Source organism: Triturus cristatus, chromosome 3_1, assembly GCF_964204655.1.
Source record: "Triturus cristatus chromosome 3_1, aTriCri1.1, whole genome shotgun sequence".
In the NCBI taxonomy this organism is placed as follows: Eukaryota; Metazoa; Chordata; class Amphibia; order Caudata; family Salamandridae; genus Triturus; species Triturus cristatus.
In genome coordinates this window covers 852,580,352-852,603,803 of record NC_140583.1, presented here as the reverse complement: position 1 = coordinate 852,603,803, position 23,452 = coordinate 852,580,352, and the positions used below count along the sequence as shown (strand labels likewise).

Below are 23,452 nucleotides of genomic sequence, written 5' to 3'. Positions count from 1 at the left end.
CATGAAATGTCTGCAATAATCTAGGGGGAAAATGTTAAAAAACAAAAGGTTTTAGATGTTCCATCTCAAAAGATTTAGATCCTAAATTGTGATGGCTTGATCCGCAACAGAGGGAGGGACTGGAACAGCATAGTTTTTGGCTCTATCCTTTCATGTCTTGATTATATCGTACATACATGCATGTAGTACCACATACTTGTGTACTTTAATATCATTAACGTAAAGTGGTGCACTTGATTGGTATGCTGGAAGTGCATTTGGTGTATAATTTAGACATTTATATGAGTGTGCATACTAATGTTTTCTTTCTAGGGATACCAAATTGCAGTTTTCATATATATCTGCATTTGCGTAGTTAGAGTAATTTAATATAATATGCTCACATATTCATTTGAATAGTATCCTGCATATTTTATAACTGTATATGTATCGATAACCATGCATTTCAAATGCTTGACCAAAGACCTTAAGCACTTGGGCTCTAATATTTAACCTTTAACGTAAAAAGTTGGCTCGAGTTGCAATGTTTTCTTCTTCTTTGCAGGTGCGTTTATTTGATTTCCTAGTTAGTGAGAGGCACATTGTGTATGAGTGATAGCAAGGCATGGGAGAAGAACTTTTGGCAAGCACGAGAGGCGCTAACAAACAAAGGGAGAACCCCAATTCATGTTTTATCTAGAGATGGGAGGAATCCAATGATGGCCTGATGTTCAGACCATGGCATGGGAGTATTGAATAATTTTGCCAAGTTCTACAGTGAGAAGGTAGAAAAGTACTGGGACATATGATGTGGGATTCTCATATATTCTGTGAAGTTTTAATTGGTGGGCACACTTTGGCTTTAGGCAGATTCCTTTTCGACTTGGAGGGGTACGGACCTCTTTGCTATATTTCTGTAGCATGGCTTTATACTGGGCATCGATTTTGGAGAACCTCGACTGACGTTTCTACAATGCTGACACCTTCCTGTTTTACTCGCTCTTACTGGTTATCCCGACTCATGCTACGTAGTTCAGGCTTAGTTAGGTACTTTTGATTTACTCATGTATAGGCAAGAGGACTAGAAATCATATACTGGTCACCAGATGATGTTCCTTATTTTCTGCGTTGCTATTACTAAATTCCTTGTCTGCTTCATGCTGTTAGGACTAAACTTTGTCAGACGATTTGGACTGCCAGTAGTGATTCTGTATTTTTACAACCTATTCTTGAGACTTGCGTAAATCAGTTTGGATTTGAATTTGTAGTAAACCTATATTTAATCCCAATTATCAACTTGCAGGTCCTCACTGTGTAGTCAAATGGGCTACCCAGTAAATTGAACTTTTGGATGATATTAGCTCCTCTTTATTTCCCAGGCATCTAAAAATGTCTATCGCACAGAAATTTCAATATTCAGCTCTGGCAACCTCACTTCTGGAATTCCGAGTGGCCCTCAAAACCTGGCTGTTCGAATAAGCCTCTGGGACCTGCATGCACCTGGATACCCTATTGGGTGATTAGCCGCGCTTTATAAATACTGATTGATTGATTGATTGATTGAACTCAAATCCAACAAATATTGGTGAAAATGCTATTCTAGACCCAGTCCAACTGAGTGTATAGATTTGGGGTGAGGCTGCAGGTTTACTATTCTAACTCCATTCCACCTAACAATGGAGAAAGAGCTTCTATTTAGGGGTCATATTTACAATTCTGGCAATAATCCAACAAATAATGGGGAAAGTGCAAAGCTGTAGGGGCGGGCAGAATTACTACTCTAAGTCCAGTCCTACTAACATTGGGAAAGAGTATATATTTGAAGGGGGGGGGGCAGGTTTGTTATTCTAACTCCAGCACAACAAATATTGGGCAAAGTGAAGGTATTTTGGAGGGATCAAATTTATGAATCTGTAGATGTAGGGGTAGGCAGAATTACTAGTCTAACTTCAGTTAAACTAACATTTTAAAAAGTGCATATATTTGGGGTGGGAGGTAATTTACCATTCTAACTCCAGCTTAACAAACATTGGAGAAAGCACATATATTTTCAGAATTCGCTTGCGAGATGAGGTGGTAAAATTGACAATCCTAACTCAAGTCCAACAAACACTGGAGAAGAAGTCTATATATAGGGGGCCCAGATTTAAAATTCTAACTCCAGTCCAGTGAATAATGGGGAAAATGCATGTATTTAGAGAGGTTATAATAACTATCCAACAAACAATGGGGAAAGTGCATATACTTAAGAGGGACAGATTTTCTGATCTAACTCTAGTCAAAGAAGCATTGGGAATTTAGTGTAAAATTTGAGAGTGGAGTGGTAAGATTTACTATCCCAGCTCCACTGCTATCCACCACTATTCTCACTGCAATCTAAAAGCAGCAGGGAAAGTAAATATATGTTATGGGGTTCAGATTTGGTATTCTATCTTATTCCACCAAACATTAGGGAAAGCTAATATACTTAGAGAGATCAGATTTACTATTCTACAGTCCAGCAAACAATGGGGAAAATGCATGTATTTGGAGGGGTCATAATTACTATTCTAACTCCAGTTCTTTAAGTTTGGTGCACCCTCAGCAAATACTATTCAATCTTATAACCACCTTGTAGATGAAGCAGTGCTCAAGCAGGGAGGGTGAGCCACCCAACTGCCCCCAACAGAACAATGCCTAAAGTTTAGAAATTTTCCCACAAGCACTCAAAAATTAGAGTACTGAAATTGTCAATTATGTCTCTTCTAATTTTTAATATTTCCACAATCCTACATCGATCCTCTAGCCAACATGTGTTTTATCTTTAGATTTTAGCACCTTCAACTTTTTCAGGGCTAGAATAAGTACTATTGAGCATTAGTGAGACTGCCTGCTGCAATTTGAAGTTTTTATTTCCTTGTAGGCATCGGGTGTAATCAGTGCCGGTTTTACGGAGTTACCTGTCTCCCTCAAACTTTGGGTGCCATCTTGGAAAGGGTAGGTTTCCATTTTTGTAATCATTTTATGTGTTAATTTCTCACCTTTTGATTTAGTTATTTAATTTCACAGTAACTTTCCCTCGAGGGGAGCCCATGCTGCTGGTCCCTGGATCTGCCCCACTTTACTTTTTAAGAAGCCCTCGCACTCGCACTCCAGTGCTGGCATGTAGACACACATACCCTCAAATGGAGGGTTATTTAAATCTCAGCTCTGCATATCCGCGCCGCTGGCGCACCAAAGGCAAGCCCGTCTGCGCCCGTCCATTCCCGGATAGTGCCAAACGATGGAACCCCTGCCAGTTTGAATCCTGATCACAACAATAGGACTACTTACTCAGGTAAGGAACTATGAGCTTTTAAGCATGACAAAGCAAGTTGCTCTTGCTTTAACATGCCTAATCTTTGGTCAGGGATTAGTGCCTGGTGCAACCAATATGGATTCATCCTCCCAGCACCATCCCCACCTCTAAGCCTCCAGATCCCCCACCTCAAACACACTCCTACAGACCCTCAATCTCAATACCACTGTCCTCTTATAAAAGCCCACTCTTTGGTGAAACTCGCTATTGAAATGGCAGAGCTAATTAAAGGATACCAGCTAGATATTATTTTTATCACAGAAACTTGGGGGCAACAATTAATTCAGTCCTGACCTGATCAATGCAATCCCCTCTGGGTACACTATGTTTAGACATGACTGACTCACAAAAAGAAGTGGAGGGCTAAGAGTCATTTATAGAGACTGGATTAAGGCCAGATTTTTTGACCATGCCAAATGAAGAATGCAAAACATTATCCTACTAGTTTGAGTTAAACAAGAAACAATCCTTTAGAGGATCACTCATATATCACCCACCCGGTTCCAGAAGTAGTTTTCTAAATTCAATTTGCACTCTTTTAGAAAATGATATCTGCAATACTGATTACACAGTGCTAGGTGATTTCAATTTCCATCTGGACACTCAGGATGATAAAGATACCATGGCCATTTCAGAAACCATGAATGTCTGTGGTCTCTCACAACTAGTACAACATGCCACTCGTTCAGCAGGACACACGTTAAATGCAATTTTCTCAAACAACAAATCTATCACAGCACTGAAATACTTACCTTTATCTTGGTCTGATCATTCCACCATTTTCTTTGAATTAAATAGTACTAGACCCGTTCTGGATATAAACAAGCATGAGTGTTCCTTTACCTATTGTGCATGGAGCAATCTGGATTGTAATCGACTTCCGCAACAGCTTATAGATGCTTAGCCTACTCCCTCTCAAGATCCACGCATGACTATATCACTGTCTTTTCTCATTTAGCCCCTAATAATACTGTCAAACAAGGAAGGAAAAACCCATTTGCTCCCTTTTTTTCTGAAGCTCTTTGGCTAGAAAAACAAAACTGTAGATGGCAGTAGAGAAAATGAAGATCTAATTATGACTCCAACGAAAAATAACTCTTTCTAAAGACAGTGGTCCCCAGACAGACAATAAGTTATAGTCAATAAATATAGTCCCAATCAGTGCTATATTGTAGACATCTGTCCAGCCGGTCAGATATTTAATATTCAATCAATTCAATATTTACAGAAAGTAAACACAGAGCAGATTAAGTGGGACACAAGCCTGCATTCAACTTTAGCAAGAAAGACGTACAACATAAAGTAAGGGGTTCAGGCAATGGAAATTGTTTGTTTTCAACACATTTCTTATAGAACAAACAGAGTATACAAAAGACACCATAACACAAAAAATGTGTGCATTTTCAAAATGCGTATTTGATGTACAAGGTGTCGACGGCGTTTCGATCCCTTAAGAAGATGCTGTGATCATCTTCAGGACATTATAATATGCATGCCTGTTTACATATGACTTTAATTGCCTGGGCAAAATAACAGACTGCCTTGGGAATCAAGCGAGAAGACCACCGGTGTGTGACCTTTAGAAATGATGGTCTTGGTATTGGTGCGAGGGAGTTCGCACCGGGAAGCAGAGAACGGTTAAGGGAGTTCCAGTGTGAACATATTTCAATATGCAGCAAGCCGCTTTTGCGGTCTCAAGCTGAGTTCCTGGGCCAATGCGGTTAGGGGAGTTCCAATGTGAACATATTGCAATGTAAACCAAGCCGCTCACAGCCCACACATGTTGTGATAGACTGAAGACCACATACGCATTGGCCCGGAACTCGACTTGAGACCGCAAAAGCTGCTTGGTTTACATTCCAGAGGCTGTGCAATCCAACTTCAAAGGCAAAAATGCTAACCAAATCGGCTCTACAATGTCATTTTCAAAACTAGTGTACAGCAGAATAAAATAACAATTTTATTGTATTAATTAACATTACATGTTGGCATATGTGATAATGAACTATTATTAGTTGTGATTCATTCTAAGAAGGGATAGTTTAAATTTCACTCTCTCGTTTTTAATTAATTTAGGGTCAGATGTACGACGCCCAAAATAGTGCCTCGCCAATTGCGAGTCTTTTGCGACTCGCAATTTGTGAGGCGCTATTTTGGATGTACAACAGTGTGTAACACACTGTTAGCGATTCCCAATGGGGTCGCAAATTTAGAGGCTCATGAATATTAATGAGCCTCTCTCAATTTGCAACCCCATTGGGAATGGCAGGCCCTCCCAGGTATGGTGGCCTGCTGGCCTCAGCAGATCACCATGTCTGGGAATGCTTTTAAAGAAAGCAGTCTTTTTTTTTTTTTTAATGCAGCCCATTTTCCTTAAAGGAAAATGGGCTGCATTTAAAATAAAAATGAAACGCTTTCGCTATTTTGGAATGGTACATACCCCTATTCATTTTTCCATGCGCAAACGGGTTCGCTAACCCGTTTGCACATGCAAAAACCGTCGTACATCTGACCCTTAAGTCCCTTGCTAAAACTGTGAGCGAACTCAAGGTCCCTTTCATGATGAGGGGGAAATAAACCACAAAAACATGCAAAGTGGTAATGATGTATGCAATGAAGTATGGGTATATTGCCATTTGAGGGGCAAATCAATGTTACTTTTCGGGTGGGGAGGAACCATTGATACACTAGCCTTATTAAATACCAGGTGTAAGTGTAGACTGCGCATTAACCCCTTTGGGGGACTATTGACAGATAACAGATGTTTACTTTTACCCAACAACATTTTGCTCAATTACTGACCACAATAGGGTGAGAGGCTAAATGGATCCTTTAGGATTGTAACCGGTGACCTCTGGAAAAGCGCAAATCCCTGCAGTGGGTGTTTTAGTCCACTAAGTCAGTAGGCTTGGCTACAACCTTGCACTGGAACAGTGGAAACATCTTATTCCCCTGTAATTTCAGAATGGCTTATAAATAAGTAAGCAGTGTTGACAGCTGGGAACTGCCATCAAACACAAAGGAGACATCGAGAAGTACGGTGCGACCAAATTTAAACCAACTGAAATGAGCAAAATCTCAAGTAGGCCCGTTTTAGCTCTTACTCCCAGTTCACCATCAAAGTTTGAGGGTCTAACTCCCTCTTTCCCCAGTGCCATCTACCAACACACATAAAAATGCAGTTAGAATTCTTAGCTGGAATCTGGCCAGCCTTAATTCCAAGATTCACATAGTTGAGTGGCAGAAACTTGTGAGGAGGTATGACATATTCTTATTACAGGAAACATGGGGGACACAACCTACACCGCTTGATGGATACCAGTGCTTCTCAAACTTAGCGAAGCCTTTATAAAGGGGGCATGTTTCCGGGGCGCTGGCTATCTGGATCAAAACTACTTTGAGGTGTGCTGTTAAAGCCATCGAAACACATGCAGATAGCTTTCAAGTAATAGTTGTCAGGGCCTCCATTTGCTTGCACATTATCAACTTTTACAATGATGATTTCTTAAGTATCCCAAACACCAGGTTTTCGCCTGTATTTACCTTCATACAAAGTCTAAGGAAGGATACAGTTTCTAGAGGATGCCCATTTTATCTTTGCCTGGCTGGTGACTTTAATGTCCAGATCTCCAGTTTATTGGCAACCCACCCCAAATCCCCTCCCCCTGTCATCAACTCACGCACTGACTCCAATGGCAGTGACCTGCTTACTCAGCTCACTTCACTAAATATGGAAAACACGCTGGCCATTCTAACCTCAAACTACTGTGAGACCCCTACATATAAATGCAGAAGACGTCCCTCCATGAGATTATGTTTTTGTCACCGGTAACTTGGCAAGACAGCTTCTAAATGGCATGGTATTCCCCACAACCTTCAGTGACCACAATCCAATAGAAATCCAATTAATGACACACCACAGGGAGGAATCTGGGAGGGACACAGCTCCTTGCAATTCCCAATCCCCATTGGACAAACTAAGAGTAGCCTGGAAAATCCAAAGCCCAGCACAATACTTTAACTTCGTAATCTGGGCTACCTATGAGCCAGTGCTCGTCTGCCTGTCTGAGGAGGCCCATGGCTCACAGGTGGTGGCGACTTTTGCTAATTTATGCCACAAAATTAAGAGGGGTTTATTAAAACCAGTTAAACCCACCTCTAATATTTTGAAGTGGTTTAATACTGCCTGCTCAAAAGCTAATAGGGATTTTCGCCTCGCACTAACCACCAAACCCAGGGATCATCATTTGGTGGACAATCTGCGTAAGCAATACAAAAAAGCCATAAAAACACGCTGTCATGATGTTGTAAGCTCTTGCTGGGATACACTATTACAAACATCTAAACAGGGTGGCAGCGAGACATTTTGGGCCACTGTTACTGAATTCAAATGCAGTATCAGGCCCCCTACCATGATTTCTTGCCATATCATCAGCAGCAATTGGGAGAAACATTTTGAGGCCTTTTTCAAGCTGACCAAATGTTAGTGGCACGTTTTTACACAACTCTGCCAGAGGCCGAGGTTGCGATACATCAGAGCTCAGATGACAAAGCACCGGGTTCAGAAGGTGTCCCCATCGATTTAATCAAACATAATGGGTCCTTTGGGCCCCACTCCTCAAGGTCATCTTTAATAGTCTTGCTAATACTACCCTACCGCCTCATGGAGCTCCTCTGTCATCGTCCCCATATTCAAAAAGGGCAGCCACTCATCTCCTTCATGCTACAGGCCAATTTCCCTCCTGAGCAGCACAGCTAAAATACTGGACCGGGTCATTAATAGCAAAATCACTGAGTGGGTGGACACCAAATCTATTCTTTACAGCTGTCAGTACTGTTTCAGATGCAAACTAGGGACCATCGAGCAGTGCCTTTTTCTTGACTTGGTCATAGGTAAATAAACCAGGGCTCTAAAATCTCCACTTTACCTAGCATTTATGGACCTGACTTCAGCATTCAACTACATAAACAGGGGGAAACAATGGCACATTCTTATTTCCTATGGACTTGACACCATTTTGGTCCACTTTCTGGCCCATTTACATGAAGGAACGAAGGCTAGAGTCTGCATTAGTCAAGAGGGAGAAGACACAGGAGACAGGGGTGTAACACAGGCCCCCACAGCCCCCACAGTGCGGGGGGGGGGTGCCCCAAGCTCCAGGGGGCCCCCTCAGCACAGCACTCAGGCTGCAGAGCTACTGATTGAGCCCGAAGGGGCCCCTCCATGTGCCTTGCAGGGAGGCCCCCTCGAGTTTCGTTATGCCAGTGACAGGAGAAAACAAAATTCAGCATGGCGTCAGGCAGGGACGTGTGCTGGCCCCACTTTTATTTATTTTATAAGTGAACGACCTCCATCCCGCACTCTTAAACACAACTCAGGACGTCCCAGTAATCAGGGGCAACCCCCTCCCAGCCCTCTTGTATGCAGATGATGCAGTAATCATAGCACGAACACCCAGGGCACTGCATCTCCTAGTACACGCCTTTACCAATGTCATGGCCTCTCTCGACCTGCAAACTTATTATGCCACGTCCCACGTCATGGTTAGTGGCCCTAAGTTCAGGCCCCTATCAACCTTGTCAATTGGTCCCAATGCTCTGAGCAGTACAAAGACCTTCCCTTATCTGGGTATCTATTTCTCCCCCCTCAAGGGTCATGGTCTTTAAACATCTCTCATCGCACAACAACATTTTCTTCGGCCAATGGGTCCCTATGTTCTCTACCCCAACCCCTGGGTGGTGGATTTCTACACATATTGCAAAAAATGTATTAATACCAGTGCCATCCAATTGCTATCATATGGCGCAGAGTTATTGGGGTATTTCCAACTGTAAGGTAATCCAGCACGAAGAAAACTGATTTCTAAGGCGGCGGCTGGCACTTCCCATCTCTGCTACTAATTACATCAATGATAAAGAACTGGGACTCTGGTATCCGGAAGACTTGATCCCTGTCCTGCCAGCTCTGCTCTGGTTATCAATATGGAAAACCCTGAGTCCGCCATAACAAGGGACACTAGACTGCCTCTCCCTGGAGAAAGGTTTGCAAATCCCCTGGATTAGCTATGTTAGGAGCGTTTATAATTTCCAGGCTCCCTCGACCTGTGTTTCACTAAGCAAAATGAGTGTGGCAGAGGCTTTTTTCCTGTATGAGGAGTCCCAGCGGCTCAGGAGTCTCCAGACATGTCCAACCATCATAAGATATTGGGATTTATATGACACTGATAACATTACTGATTACTTATGGACTGCTTGCAGCAGATGGGAACACTCACTTTTACTTTGCTTTAGATCAGGCACTGTTAAATACCTGTTATGCTTTCCCCTGGGCTACACACAGCATCTTGATTTTATATCTTGCCCGTGTGAGGATGTTTCCAAACAGACTATGCTCAATTTCATCTTTTTCTGCTAATTTTATTTGCAATATTCCAAGTTGTTTTTAATTCCCATTTTATAGAAGTACTGTTTCGGCCTAAGTCAATTCAGACCCGCTCTTAGATCCTTATTACATACTGATTAAGTGTCTTTTAATGTGGGCGCATGTTTAAAGGCCGCCACACGGTCACGAACTTCAATGCACTGATGAGATATGTTGTTGCAATTTGGTACTGTATGAGATATTCTAGGTGAGGCATTTTACATATTGGTAAAATGTTAATTTAAAATGCTATGCTGCAGTGCTTAATTTGAACTAGCGGTTTCCGGTGCTCGGCACCAGCACTTAATTGTCAGCCCCGGAATTCTTCGACAGTCTGCCACATGATGGCACTGTATATCTCATTTAGGGGCATATTATCAAGCCAGGCGATAACATTATCGCCGCTTTAGCGGCAGAAAACTGCCGCTAAAACGGCGATAATGGGCTTGATAATATGCTCTATGAAATTCCAATTGAAGCCCATGTTAAATGTGAAGGGCGTCTAACATAGGCTTGAATTGGAATTCCATAGAGCATATTATCAAGCCCATTATCGCCGTTTTAGCGGCAGTTTTCTGCCGCTAAAGCGGCGATAATGTTATCGCCTGGCTGGTTAATATGCCCCTTAGAGATTAGGACAAGAACAGTTGTTTATTAGTTCAATATAACGTAAAAATTACTAATACCTGCCACCCAAGCCATTATTATAGCATTGGTGCATGGAATAGTCTGAATTGTCACCCTTGTACCAGTGTGATGATTAGTAGTTATGTTGGTACTGTCATTGGCAGCGCTGGCAAGGACAATAGGTGTCACAAGCTAAAGCTGCCTCCTGTTGAAGGCCCTGGCACTTATGGTTTTTACAAATTAAGCACTGTTATGATGTATAATGTTTTCATCATTTTATCTTTTTCTGACTTATTCGGCTGCCACTATGCTGCCAAATAAAGTTTCGAACTGAATTGAGTAACCAATGTATTTTAGAATTACCCAGTTTCATGTTTAGTTGGGTTCGAAAAATGTATAATGAGAACAATCATGCCCTTCAAAAAGTGCATGTGCCTCAAAAAATACGCAGCTTTTAGGGGATCAAGACAAGACATTACACATATTGCAAGGATTATCACTCGAGCTGTTCGTAATACTGCATTTTTGCTAATGAAATTGAGGTTTGCAATCTGTTTTGAACGAGAATGTGAAAATGTATTATAGACAGCTCGAAAATCGTTGGCAATCTTTGGGGAAGGCTCGGAGGGTGTGGAGCTGATGTCACTTCGAACACACAAAATGATGGCAACTTTGCACTCTCATATCATTTGCATAGCTCTTTTCTTGTTGCCACCGTTTCTCGCCACTAAACCAAACACACCAAAATCATTAGCTCTTCCTTGCCCATTGCCTAATGCTCTTAATAACAACGAATGACAACACACGAGTTAATATCACACGCTTACAGAAAAATCTGAGAAACCGAAAATACACAGGCTACCTGGGGCAGCCGTCGTCTCTTTGGCTATTGGTTGAGCCGTAGCAAAACAAGACTCAGGCCGTGTTTACCTTATCTATGTGCTGGTAAGGATCTTCTGCGTCAAATCGAAAGATGATGTCTTTTTTAAAGCGATTTCTGAACTCGTGCTGCTTCACCTGAAAGATACAAATTTGATTAACACAAAGAGACACACTGTGAACACACCACAGACTTGTTTCATCTGCCATTCGATGCACACGTCCCATATTCGAAATTATTTATTTACACGATGAACTTCGTAAAGCGTCACAAGACGCCGGGGCGCTTCGAAGCGCTCACGAGCAGCATCTCGAATCTTTCACACCGTAAAGCCTTTCGTTTTAACTCTTCATTTTTTCCCCCATAAATTTCCCTTAATCATAATCAGTTCCAAAGCAGCTCACTCTGTCAGTAAGCACCGTGTGTGGAGGCACACAACATTTATTCCATCCGTATTTGATGTTGGAACAGTGGTGCTCGGTGTAAATTAGGAACAGATTTGCTATAATTGAGGATAAAGGAGCACGGAGGCCTCACTCCCTCTTGGTGAAGTGGTCTTTTAAGTGATCAGATTCGCCCGGAATACATTAGCAAGAAACATTGAATTGTTATCTGTCGACAGGCTTTTTTTCCCGAGAGTTTACAATTTCTCAGTTCACTGAACCTTACCTTCAGCTTGTTATCACAACAAAACGAGGAAATCATGCGGTTCAGCGCGCGGCGCTGATCTCACCTCGAAGAGTACACATTTTCTCCTGATAACAGACACTTCGCTGGCTTGCAGAGGCGCTACTTCATGCTTTACAGCGAAGGCAATCTTCTTCAGGTTTTTCCACTTTTCTGGTAATTCCTAACAACAACACAAACAGATATTGTTTCCTGATGGATACTTCAAACAGCTCCTGTCATGTTACTTGTCTTGCCACTCTCTCTTCACCATAGCCGCCATTTGTGAAGGGCACTTTGCTCTCCTGCAAAGTGAAACATATACTCCTACACAGCAAGGCTCGGGAATAAATACAGATATAAAAGGGTGCTCATCGAGACTTAATGCCATCTACACAGGGCAGCAATTAATTGGTGTGCAATGAGTCAAAAGTTCAATTAACTATGTTAATGTCCAACAGCATGTGAGGAATATGGCAAACAAGCAGTGTTTTAAATGGGCAGGTACTGTCCGGTACTGAGTACCGGCACTTTTTTTTATTTTGCGAGGAAGAGTACCTGCACTTCTCAAGAAAAACGCAATACTTTTAATTAGAGAGTATGGCACTTCTCAGAAACAAGCAGGTACTCTGTTACAGAGTACCTGCACATCTATTTTTCCATTTCAAGCACTGCCAACAAGTATATGAGCAGTCACCCCTCAAACTCACCCCACATATAGACACACAAGGGTCACTGCCTGTTGTCATGTCCCTGCCTCCCCTTTCTTGAATTCTGGAAACTTAAAATGCAGACAAACAACAGTAATTAATGCATTCATTCGAAACATTTGGATTGGCTGAGCCACTTTCAACATTCGTTAGAGGGTGCTAATGTAAACTTCGTTCTGTACTGAAAGGAGCAGACAACTTCATAAGATATTTGCCCAGCATCCAAGTTATGAGTCCCCAGCTGAAGAAGACACATACCTTTACATAATAGTTTCTCCTTTTGCTACTAATAGCATTAGAAAAGGACTTATGACTTATGAGTATTTCTTCAAGTCCCCTCGCTATCATGGTCCCGCTGACGGCCTGACGCACAATGACAGCTTCTATCGCAACACAAACGTTACTGGGGGTGAATGTTTGACTATGTTCTGCATTCCGTCCATCATCTTTTTGTGTTGATATAGACACCCCAAGTGGGAAGGGTATGCCAGGACGTGGGTCCTGTGCTCACTATGCCACAAGACTCAAGCTGGCCTGGCTGATGAGGGGTGACCTCAAAGCCGGTCCCAGGATGCTTGTTTCCGGTTTAGGGAGGACCTGGCCTGGCAGTTCGGACTGTTCCCATGGGGAGCAGGGTCAAGGCTGATTTGCATATGGATAGGTCCAAACAGGGAATGGCATGGTGAGCAAAAAAGATGGATTTAGGTCCAGATCTCTGTACTGGGGTGAATTTCGACAATGTTCAGCATTCCGTCCATCATATTTTTGTGTTGTAATACCAAATCCTCATTGTGTTGTTATAACAAATCCCTTGTTTCAGTTCTGTTGGTAACAGCATTCTATAATGTTTTTCCTTTGAGATCGGACATTGCCTGCAGGATCGATCATGAAAGGGGGTTCCCCATCGGAATGACCTGCAGGACAAAGTTAAGCGAAACCACGAAAACCTGGAGCTGGTTTGCGGTGACTGCGCACCTCCAAAAAGGTTGTCAGTGATTCCTTGAAGGCCCAGACATTCTCCTGTGATAACCTACATTCCCCTTTAATTGAATCAATCTGAATCCTCAGTGAAACTAGGGTCATGGCTGGGCCATCTGTTTATTGCTCTGCTAACGCGTGCTAACGGGCCACCAAAGCTATCCATAAGCCTGATGAAGAGCAGCAGAGAATCAGCACATCTACCTGATCATTTTTGACCATAAAATGAGAAATAACCAGTGTAGCAAATTACTAATTGGGTACCTTAAACCTGAGAGAAAACCCACTCAAGAAAAGTGCTTAAATGCACAAAGTAGGCACATGACACTCAACACCCCATGGGGCTACATTTATCATAAAATAAAGATCCTTTAAAGTGAAAACCCAACAGGTCAAAATAATCTAGGTGCACTGGGAAAGGATAAAATGCTGACTCAAAGTTTGCCCTAGCCATGTTTGCACTTCACCCATCCAGGAACCTCCATTTGTCTAGTGCCGCTTCCAGAGAATCAAACTGTTGTCAGCAAAGTTGCAGGTGATTGCATCGTTGCCGAACCCCCCATCCCCTCCGAAGGGGCAAATAGGTTGTGTATGAGTCTGAATCCCATGGGTATTTTATGGGGGACCAATCCTAATGATAAGCAGAAAAACTCATTATAATGCAGGCTATCAAAAGGTCCTCCACTTCACCCAGACCCACCTCCTTCTCGATCATTTTCTGTGCAATGCCCTTGCTAATACTCAAGAGGTACTGATTGTTGCGGAACCTAGGACCTTCTACCCATGTGTCCACTATTCTGAATCCATGGCTAAAACCACAATAAAGCTGGTAAGCTACAATGGCTCTGTGGTAGAAGTTTAGTCAAGGAGTCAAAGTCAATAGAGCGAGGGCCTTCACATATGGGAATTCCACCGAACGACATCTAACTCCATTTGGCTTTGGATTTTTTTTAACATTTGAAATGCCATCCCCCAGAAGGAATACTAATGTGTTGTTTAATTCCTATATACCCTATACAGGATCTGCGCGTTTGGATAACAGAAACTGTGGGATTGGCGGCAGACTGGTTCCGTGTACCCCCGCCGGATATGTTAGCCTGTCTGTATCAGCTAGCTCACAGTGCCACTATAATCTCCTCTTACCAAGGAGAGAATAGATTCTGGCAACCTCAGAACATGACCACCCTGATCCCTCAGAATCGTGGAAACAATATACTACCTTTCACTCAGTCACTCGTGCTCACTTAGTTGGTCTCAGAGATACACAGAATAAACATACTAGGCGTTTGTCAAAAAGAATTTGTTGAACAGTTGTTATTCAAGTGTAGAATAGATTAGCTGTAACAACCATTAGACAGTAGCAGAGATATATGATTAGCAGTACTCATGAATATATACAAGTACATAGAAGTACATAGAATACATGATGAAAAGTGAGTACTCCTATGACCCTAACTAGATGTACCTAAATGTACCTAGCATCTGTGTAGGTGCTATGCCAAGAAGCCCTCTAGGATCTAGTCAATCCCATTACCTGAGAATGAGAGAATATGGGACCCCGTCCTGGTCTCGATTTGGGCACCCTGCGAGGGATGTTAGACCACTGCGAGCTAGAGTGTCTGCATGTAGGAACCTCAGCATCTCTGGTCAGTGTGTCAGCCGTGAAGTCACGGTCTCCTCTGTCTTTCTAAGCAAGACATGATGTATATATACCCATAGGTCTCCCAGGGGTCCTATCTTGCTGTGTTACTGTGTCGGCCTAAAGGATGACGTCGGGCCTGAACTTTATACAGAGATATTATACAGAAGATGGTAGTCCTGCTGTGCTTCCAAGAAAGCTCATGCATAATGTATGAGATTCGAACTAGGGAAAAACCCGCGTTCTGAATGTAGTGTAGTATCTAGGTAAAAGGTCAGCCCCTAAGAACCGTTATGTATGTAATGTAGGGAAGAATATAGGTGAAAGGTTGCAGTGCTACCTGCGCCTATATAAGGTACCTATCTGGGATATAACACCCACTCCTCATCCGACTGGACGACATATGTAAGTTATTACCGTACTACTAGTCTAACTAGATATAGGTATGCTTAAAGTTCATAAAAAGTTTATTTTGCTAAAATGTTTAAAAAAAATTTAAAAAATGTCTAAAACTTAAAATTGTAAAAAAAAAAAGATTTATAAACCATAGCTCTAAATTGTCCGTAGTTATAGTTCGAACCACTGTAAACATTTGAAAGCCATGTATGCCCAATAAATGAAAGGAATTTCAATTTTGTTTTTGAGTTCCAAATTTGAGCTTGTTTTAAAAAAGGGCCAATTTCTTCCAGCACACGACAAGCCAAAATGAATCAATTGTTTATGTGTCCTGGCTGGTAGACGCAACATTTTTGTTGCTTGCTTCCACAGTAGACGGCTCCTGTAGCACCTCAAAGAGTACGTCAAATGAGAACAGATGATTTTCCACACTGTCCGCAGCCAGTACTGGGGCAGTCTGTGCGCCGTCCAAAACCTGGGTGTCAGTGGAGGAGCCGGCATCCATACCAATAGGTGCAGTTACTACCTGTGGTGGCTCAAGGAATGCCACCATTAACATTGGAATTCACTGGGGACACTGCTGAACATGGGCCGTTATCGGGTCCAGTAGAGCATTCACATCAAGTTGCGCACGATGGGAGTGTCAAACAAAGGTCTAACACGCATTCTTCCCTGCAAAACAGGCATCGGAGGGCAGGTAAGATGCAGTCCATCCAGACTGGTCGAAATGACAAGAACCAAGATGCACTTAGTTCTCTTAGGCTAGGCGTGCCTGGATGTTGTACCATGCGGAGCAAAAACCAAAGGAAATGATGGACAGAGTGTTGAACATTGCAAACACTCACCCCCAGTCAACTGATCTGGGTTTAATCCATCACCATTCTTTAGCCCACTCTGCCACCCCAGTTCAAACATGGCCATATGCAAATCAGTCTGACCCTGTGCCTCATGGGAACAGTCCAGCCCGAACTGCCAAGCCATGTCTTCCCTGGACCGGAAACAAGCTTCCTAGGACCGGTTTCTGGCATTTCAGCCGTCTTCAGCCAGGCTTGCTTGAATCCAGTGGCAAAGTGAGCAAGGGACTCACGTCTGAGCATACCCTGCCAACTTATGGCGAACAAAGCAAAAACCAAAGGAAATGATGGACGGAGTGTTGAACATTGCAAACACTCACCCCCAGTCAACTGATCTGGGTTTAATCCATCACCATTCTTTAGCCCACTCTGCCACCCCAGTTCAAACATGGCCATATGCAAATCAGTCTGACCCTGTGCCTCATGGGAACAGTCCAGCCCGAACTGCCAAGCCATGTCTTCCCTGGACCGGAAACAAGTTTCCTAGGACCGGTTTCTGGCATTTCAGCCGTCTTCAGCCAGGCTTGCTTGAATCCAGTGGCAAAGTGAGCAAGGGACTCACGTCTGAGCATACCCTGCCAACTTATGGCGAACAAAGCAAAAACCAAAGGAAATGATGGACGGAGTGTTGAACATTGCAAACACTTACCCCCAGTCAACTGATCTGGGTTTAATCCATCACCATTCTTTAGCCCACTCTGCCACCCCAGTTCAAACATGGCCAACTTATGGCGAACAAAGCAAAAATCAACACTCCGTCCATCATTTCCTTTGGTTTTTGCTTTGTTCGCCATAAGTTGGCAGGGTATGCTCAGACGTGCTGAAGACGGCTGAAATGCCAGAAACCGGTCCTAGGAAGCTTGTTTCCGGTCCAGGGAAGACATGGCTTGGCAGTTCGGGCTGGACTGTTCCCATGAGGCACAGTGTCAGACTGATTTGCATATGGCAATGTCTGAACTGGGGTGGCAGAGTGGGCTAAAGAACGGTGATGGATTAAACCCAGATCAGTTGACTGGGGGTGAGTGCTTGCAATGTTCAACACTCCGTCCATCATTTCCTTTGGTTTTTGCTTTGTTCGCCATAAGTTGGCAGGGTATGCTCAGACGTGAGTCCCTTGCTCACTTTGTCACTGGATTCAAGCAAGCCTGGCTGAAGACGGCTGAAATGCCAGAAACCGGTCCTAGGAAGCTTGTTTCCGGTCCAGGGAAGACATGGCTTGGCAGTTCGGGCTGGACTGTTCCCATGAGGCACAGTGTCAGACTGATTTGCATATGGCCATGTCTGAACTGGGGTGGCAGAGTGGGCTAAAGAACGGTGATGGATTAAACCCAGATCAGTTGACTGGGGGTGAGTGCTTGCAATGTTCAACACTCCGTCCATCATTTCCTTTGGTTTTTGCTTTGTTCGCCATAAGTTGGCAGGGTATGCTCAGACGTGAGTCCCTTGCTCACTTTGCCACTGGATACAAGCAAGCCTGGCTGAAGACGGCTGAAATGCCAGAAACCGGTCCTAGGAAGCTTGTTTCCGGTCCAGGGAAGACATGGCTTGGCAGTTCGGGCTGGACTGTTCCCATGAGGCACAGTGTCAGACTGATTTGCATATGGCCATGTCTGAACTGGGGTGGCAGAGTGGGCTAAAGAACGGTGATGGATTAAACCCAGATCAGTTGACTGGGGGTGAGTGCTTGCAATGTTCAACACTCCGTCCATCATTTCCTTTGGTTTTTGCTTTGTTGTACCATGCGGTCACAGTATTTATGTTCCACAAGTGCTTTTTCCATCTCCTTGGTGACTGGGATGTCCATTGCGTAGCAGATAGAAGATAATCAGGAAACCTGCTATTAGAAACAGGATTAGCGGAAGTCCTCCAAAGACGCTTCCGAATACGGAGTGTATGAAGTTTGGTATAACTCCAAGTACTGTCTGAAAGGTGCCTGGAAGTGCAGAACATATGGTCTTAAATAGGTGGACTATGCCTGTTGTATCAGCCATGTCAAATATATGATTTACCATTTCTACGAAATGGAAAGGGCAGTTAGTATGGATAAGCGCCTGTATCTCTGCCGAAGACCTTGCGATCTGGAGATCAAAAGTTCTCGAGTGGAGGTTAAGGGCACAGACTTCTGTAAAAGCATGGCTTTCATTCTGCTTAGAGTATCAAACGTATCTAAAAAATATTCAGTGAAGGCCATAACGGCGCCTCCCTGACTGTATGTGTCGGTGGAAACAATACTTGCATACAACAAGTAACCCTGGAGCTCAAAGTTACTAGATATGCGATGCCCGGGAGCATTCCGCAGCAGCCTTGACTGTTCAGCATCAAGTAACTCCCATTTGAAAGTAGCCTGAATGGTGGAGTAATCACTGCAGCTGGGGCCCCTCTCAGATGACAGGACAAGTTCTCTACAGAACCATTACAAGCCCCGTGCAGCATTATAGCCTGACATATGAGTGATCCACTTAAAGCATTCTCACAGGTTGTACCACTTAGAAATACTTCTCGATCCCCACTACGGCATTGAAATCTGTATGGTAATTCCCATTATTACTTAATGTATTCCTTACCCATTTTTTCATATCTGCCTGCCTGCTTTTGGTCAAGGCAATACAGAAACTGAAAAGTAGTGACCGGTAGAGTTATTTGGCCATGGATAAGCCATTCTGCGGATGGTGATTCTGCAACTGTAAATGGTAACCTATCCAGTTTTTCGATACGCAGCATTGTATATTTTGCTCCCTTTTGTACCATTTCAATCTGTTAGATTGTATTCAGAAAACAGAGACGTGCTCTTGATAAAATGTCACGGCCTGCATGCAAAGATAGCAGCGTCCAGCTTAATAACATAATAGAACATAATTGAGATTGCCCGTGTTGTAATATTGCCAAATCTTTTTCTAGTATGTCTATTGCAGAAGATGCAATGTTGCATAAGGGATATATCCTGGAGGTCAATGTTGTTAACCCATTGTCTACCACTGCTAGAGATTTTTCTAGATTTATACGGTCTATTTCCCATAATCTCTCTGCGGCCTCTTGTTGGGATATTTTCCATATTTCATTGTAGGCAGCATAAATGCCAGCGTATATGAAACGTTTTTGACTTGGCTTCCTGGGACCTAGTAAAAAATTCCTAGATCCACATCCTGCGACAGTAAGGATAAGTGTTGTTTCACCTGTGTAAGTGTTGAGGTTTTTAGCCAATCAAGGCACAACTTCCCAAACTGTAGGATGTCACTACCCATGGATGTTCTCTCTGCACATAGCGTGGATCTGGCCTATGGATAGCGAACCCTTCGGTTTTACCCATGAATCTTGCCTGACAACTATTGGTGTCTGTGGGACAAATCAACCATTTCTTCCAATTGGGATCTGATCTATTGTATTGAATGACAGCATCTAATGTAACCTCTTTTTGTGATGCTTCGTTATCCTCGGTCAGTGATGGTGTTGGCAGCCGAGGTGTGTTCAAGTCTTTGTTCTTGGCTAGTCCAAGGCAAGACATCAGTTGCACTGTCTCGTTCAAAAACATGATCTATTGAGGGATAAGGCATGCGCTAAATAAAGCTTCCGTTCCCTGAACTTGACATTCTCTAGTACCCCAGACTGATTTTAAGACTATGGTGTCTTTACATAAGTCATAACCTTGTTCAGACAACTGGGCAATAAAGGAGGCAGAGTAAATCTTTTTGGTATTTGTTAAAATATTTTTTGGTGTGCTGATGTTGGGGCAGACTTATAATAATATGAGGCTGGGTCAGACATATTAAACCCTGAAAAATATGGAAACTTTTGTGCAAACGTTTTTGAACTGCTTTTTGGTGGTGTTGGACAATGTTCCCACTGATGGTATGTGAACACATTTCTAGGATTAGCAGATTTATGCAAAAAGTTATGACCATAATGTTGAAAACAATACATAGTTTCGTAATCTGGTGTGCTTTCCAATGTTACACTATTACAAAACGCAGCAGATTTTTCTAAATCAGACAACATGTTATTTACAGTTTCAAAGTCCCAATCATCAGAAAATGTACTTGAGGTAATGATATCACTCGACGATATTTGAAATAAGTGTGAAATAAAAAAAAATTCTGTATGGCCAAATATATCGAAATCAACCTTGTCCCAAACTATACCATCCGGTATAGGAACCGCTGTAATGTTTACTGATGACAAACCTCTTTGTTCTCAATGAGATGATTGATGTGGTTTCAAAATTAAATTCACCATTTGGGCTGCAGAGCTTTGTCGAAGGTATTTGCCATTAACAAGCATGCTAAAAACGGTTACTAGGCCAACCCAGAAAAGAAAGGAAAGTATCCCTGTTATTACCCGTAGTTCTATCCAAGGTGATACCAGGTAAGTCTTTTTAACCCCTTCGACGCGCATGACGGAACGGTTCCGTCATGCACGTCGGTTGGGCTGTGCTTATGACGGAACCGTTCCGTCATGGCCCCGCCCGCGCTCAGAACCTTCAGCGTGGCGCGGAAATCCGCGCCGCGCTGCAGGGGTTAAGAAAGTTCAGAAAGTCTTTAACTTGCTGCTTGTGTTATTTTTGGCTGGCACTGTTTCAGGTTCACTTGGATCCAAAGAAAACGTATCAAAGTTTATGAAGTAGCCAGAAGCAGTTCGATCAATTGTTGGTATTGCATCAGGATTTGTAGACATCGCAGCTTGCTCTTGTTGAGGTATGTTGATGTAGACATCTGTATGTGGTAGAATAGCAATTTGACTTTCATTTTTATTCTGAATTTGAATTTCAGGTTGAAGGGGAACTACTTCAATAGCATTATTGAATAGTCCTTCATTCCATACAGGGGACTCTTCAAACGTGATGAGTCTTTCCATTTCAACCTCTTGAATTGTAGCGAGAGGAGGGCGTCTGCTACTTTGGAGTCCACGTGGCCTACTACTCAATATCGGCCACATAGTGTGGTTTGATAGTGTGTTAACAGACACTGCAGCAGTCACCAACCGTGCACCCACCCGATAAGGTACTCACATGATTATACTTTTGCAGCGGCCAGACTCTGTGAGTCAAGGAATGATTCTGAGCAGGGCAGACACGCAGAGGTGTCTCTCTCCTGGGGGATTTCTCCTGGGTAGTGTATGCTGTGCTACTGCCGGATCCCCAAATCCTGGGCAAGACGGTATTGTTTTGTCCTTTTTTCTGGCAAGAGGCGGTAGAAGTACATTTCTTGTTCCTTTCACTGCTAGGACCTGGATAGGCTTACTGTAGGATGGCCCAAATTCTTTCTTGTCCGCTATCTTCTCACTGACCAGATCCCTGACTTTTGGGATCCAGACAGGTCTTGCCGTGACTGATTTGACTTCCCCAGTTATGGTCTGCTTTAGGTGGACATTACTTTTTTGTGTACTGGATTCATTTAGATCCTGTAAAACAGCCAAACAATCACGGATGTCAAAAGGTTTTTCATCTGCCACTGCGCCTTCACAATCAAGATCAGGTACCCACATTCTTGTCCCAAATAGGACCTCATATGGAGTGACCCCCCCAAGAGAGCTTCTTTGCATATTGTTCAGAGCTCACTGCACTCCATACAGATGTTTTACCCAGCTCTCACCCGTGCCTAATACACTAGCTGTTAAAAGCTGCTTTAAGTCTTGTTTTTTTTCTTTCCACTACCGAATTTCTCTCGGGATGGTACGGAGAGGAGTAAAGCAATGCTACACCCAATCCTCGCATGGCCTCCTTGTAAGCCCAAGAGCTAAACACAGGGCTCTGGTCAGAATATAATATGCCAATTGCGTATGTACCTATGAAGACTCACAAATCTTTTATAAAAGTTCGAGCATCAGCCAATCGCTGGGGCCACACCCATAGTAATCTTGAGCAGGAATCCACTGCAACCATGATATATCTGTAAGCCCCATGTCTTTTTAAGGGGCCGCAGTAGTCCAAGTAAACACACACTAGTGGTTTGTCAGATATTAACTATGGTGTCTGCGTTGGACGTGTTATGGTGGAACCTTCATCTGCTGGCAGATGTCGCATTTCAAGACATAGTCCTTAGTCTGCCTTGTTAATCAAGGCCACCAATAGCATTGTTTCAATAAAGAAACGGTCGCCGTAACTCTTGCATGTGCAGAACCTATCCGCTTGTGAGCTGCTAGAATTAAACCTAACCTACGATCCATGTTTGGAATAACTCTATCCCCCACTCCAGGAATCTGAGCAAATGGAATGTTGTTGGCATCTAACTTGTAGGAGTATTTGAGAGGAAATCTTTTTGGTACTGCACCGCTGTTTTTGCGTGAAGCAATAATAGCTACCATAATCTCACCGTCTATTTTCGTTTTAGAACGAGTGATTGCAGCTATGGAAGTTGTGCGTATAGCCCCCTTTGCGGTTTCATCAGCCAATGAATTCCCTTCAACATGAACACCATCACGCTGATGACTTAGTGTATGTCTCATGTGAGCCCTTAGTATTTCGGTTTTCAACTCCACTACCTGTTCTCATAGCATTTTATGCTTAATTGTGCCACCTTTTGCATATTTGAACCCGTTTTGGATCCAGTGTTGCAAGTATTCATTATATGACTGTACACAGTAAAACAAATCGCCCATAATTAGTGTAGGGAATTCTCGATTCGTATTTACCAGTGTCTATAGTCAAGGCTTTTAACTCTGCCAGCTGGGCCATGCAGTCTCCTAGAGATTGCGTTTTTGTGCAACTTGGATGGAACTTTCCATCCCGCATGCGACCTTAAATGATTGCACATGCTGCGCTATATTGTTGCTTACTTCCTATGGCCAGTTGAGCAGATCCGTCAGTGTAAATATATATTCATACTGATCTAGAGGCATTATTTCATTTGGTACAGGATATTCTTGTTTGTATTGCAGGAATGCTAGTGTCTTTAAATTTGGGTCGGTCCTGTATTCTACATCTGTTGTAGTGGGAGAATTAGCCTATTGTATCCATCTAGGATGTAAGGCTT

At 43.0% G+C, this 23,452-nt stretch overlaps 1 protein-coding gene across 1 annotated transcript in view; it reads right to left on the bottom strand.

The window, feature by feature from the left end:
- The window catches only part of LOC146861181 (dynein axonemal heavy chain 11-like), a 2,741,463-nt gene that overhangs the window by 2,303,392 nt on the left and 414,619 nt on the right, over positions 1-23,452 (bottom strand). The window contains exons 11-12 of the mRNA XM_085646213.1: positions 11,978-12,094; positions 11,295-11,381 (exon numbers count right to left, since the gene is read on the bottom strand). Coding sequence (XP_085502339.1) covers positions 11,295-11,381; positions 11,978-12,094 — 204 coding nt within the window. The remainder of the gene's footprint in view (positions 1-11,294; positions 11,382-11,977; positions 12,095-23,452) is intronic.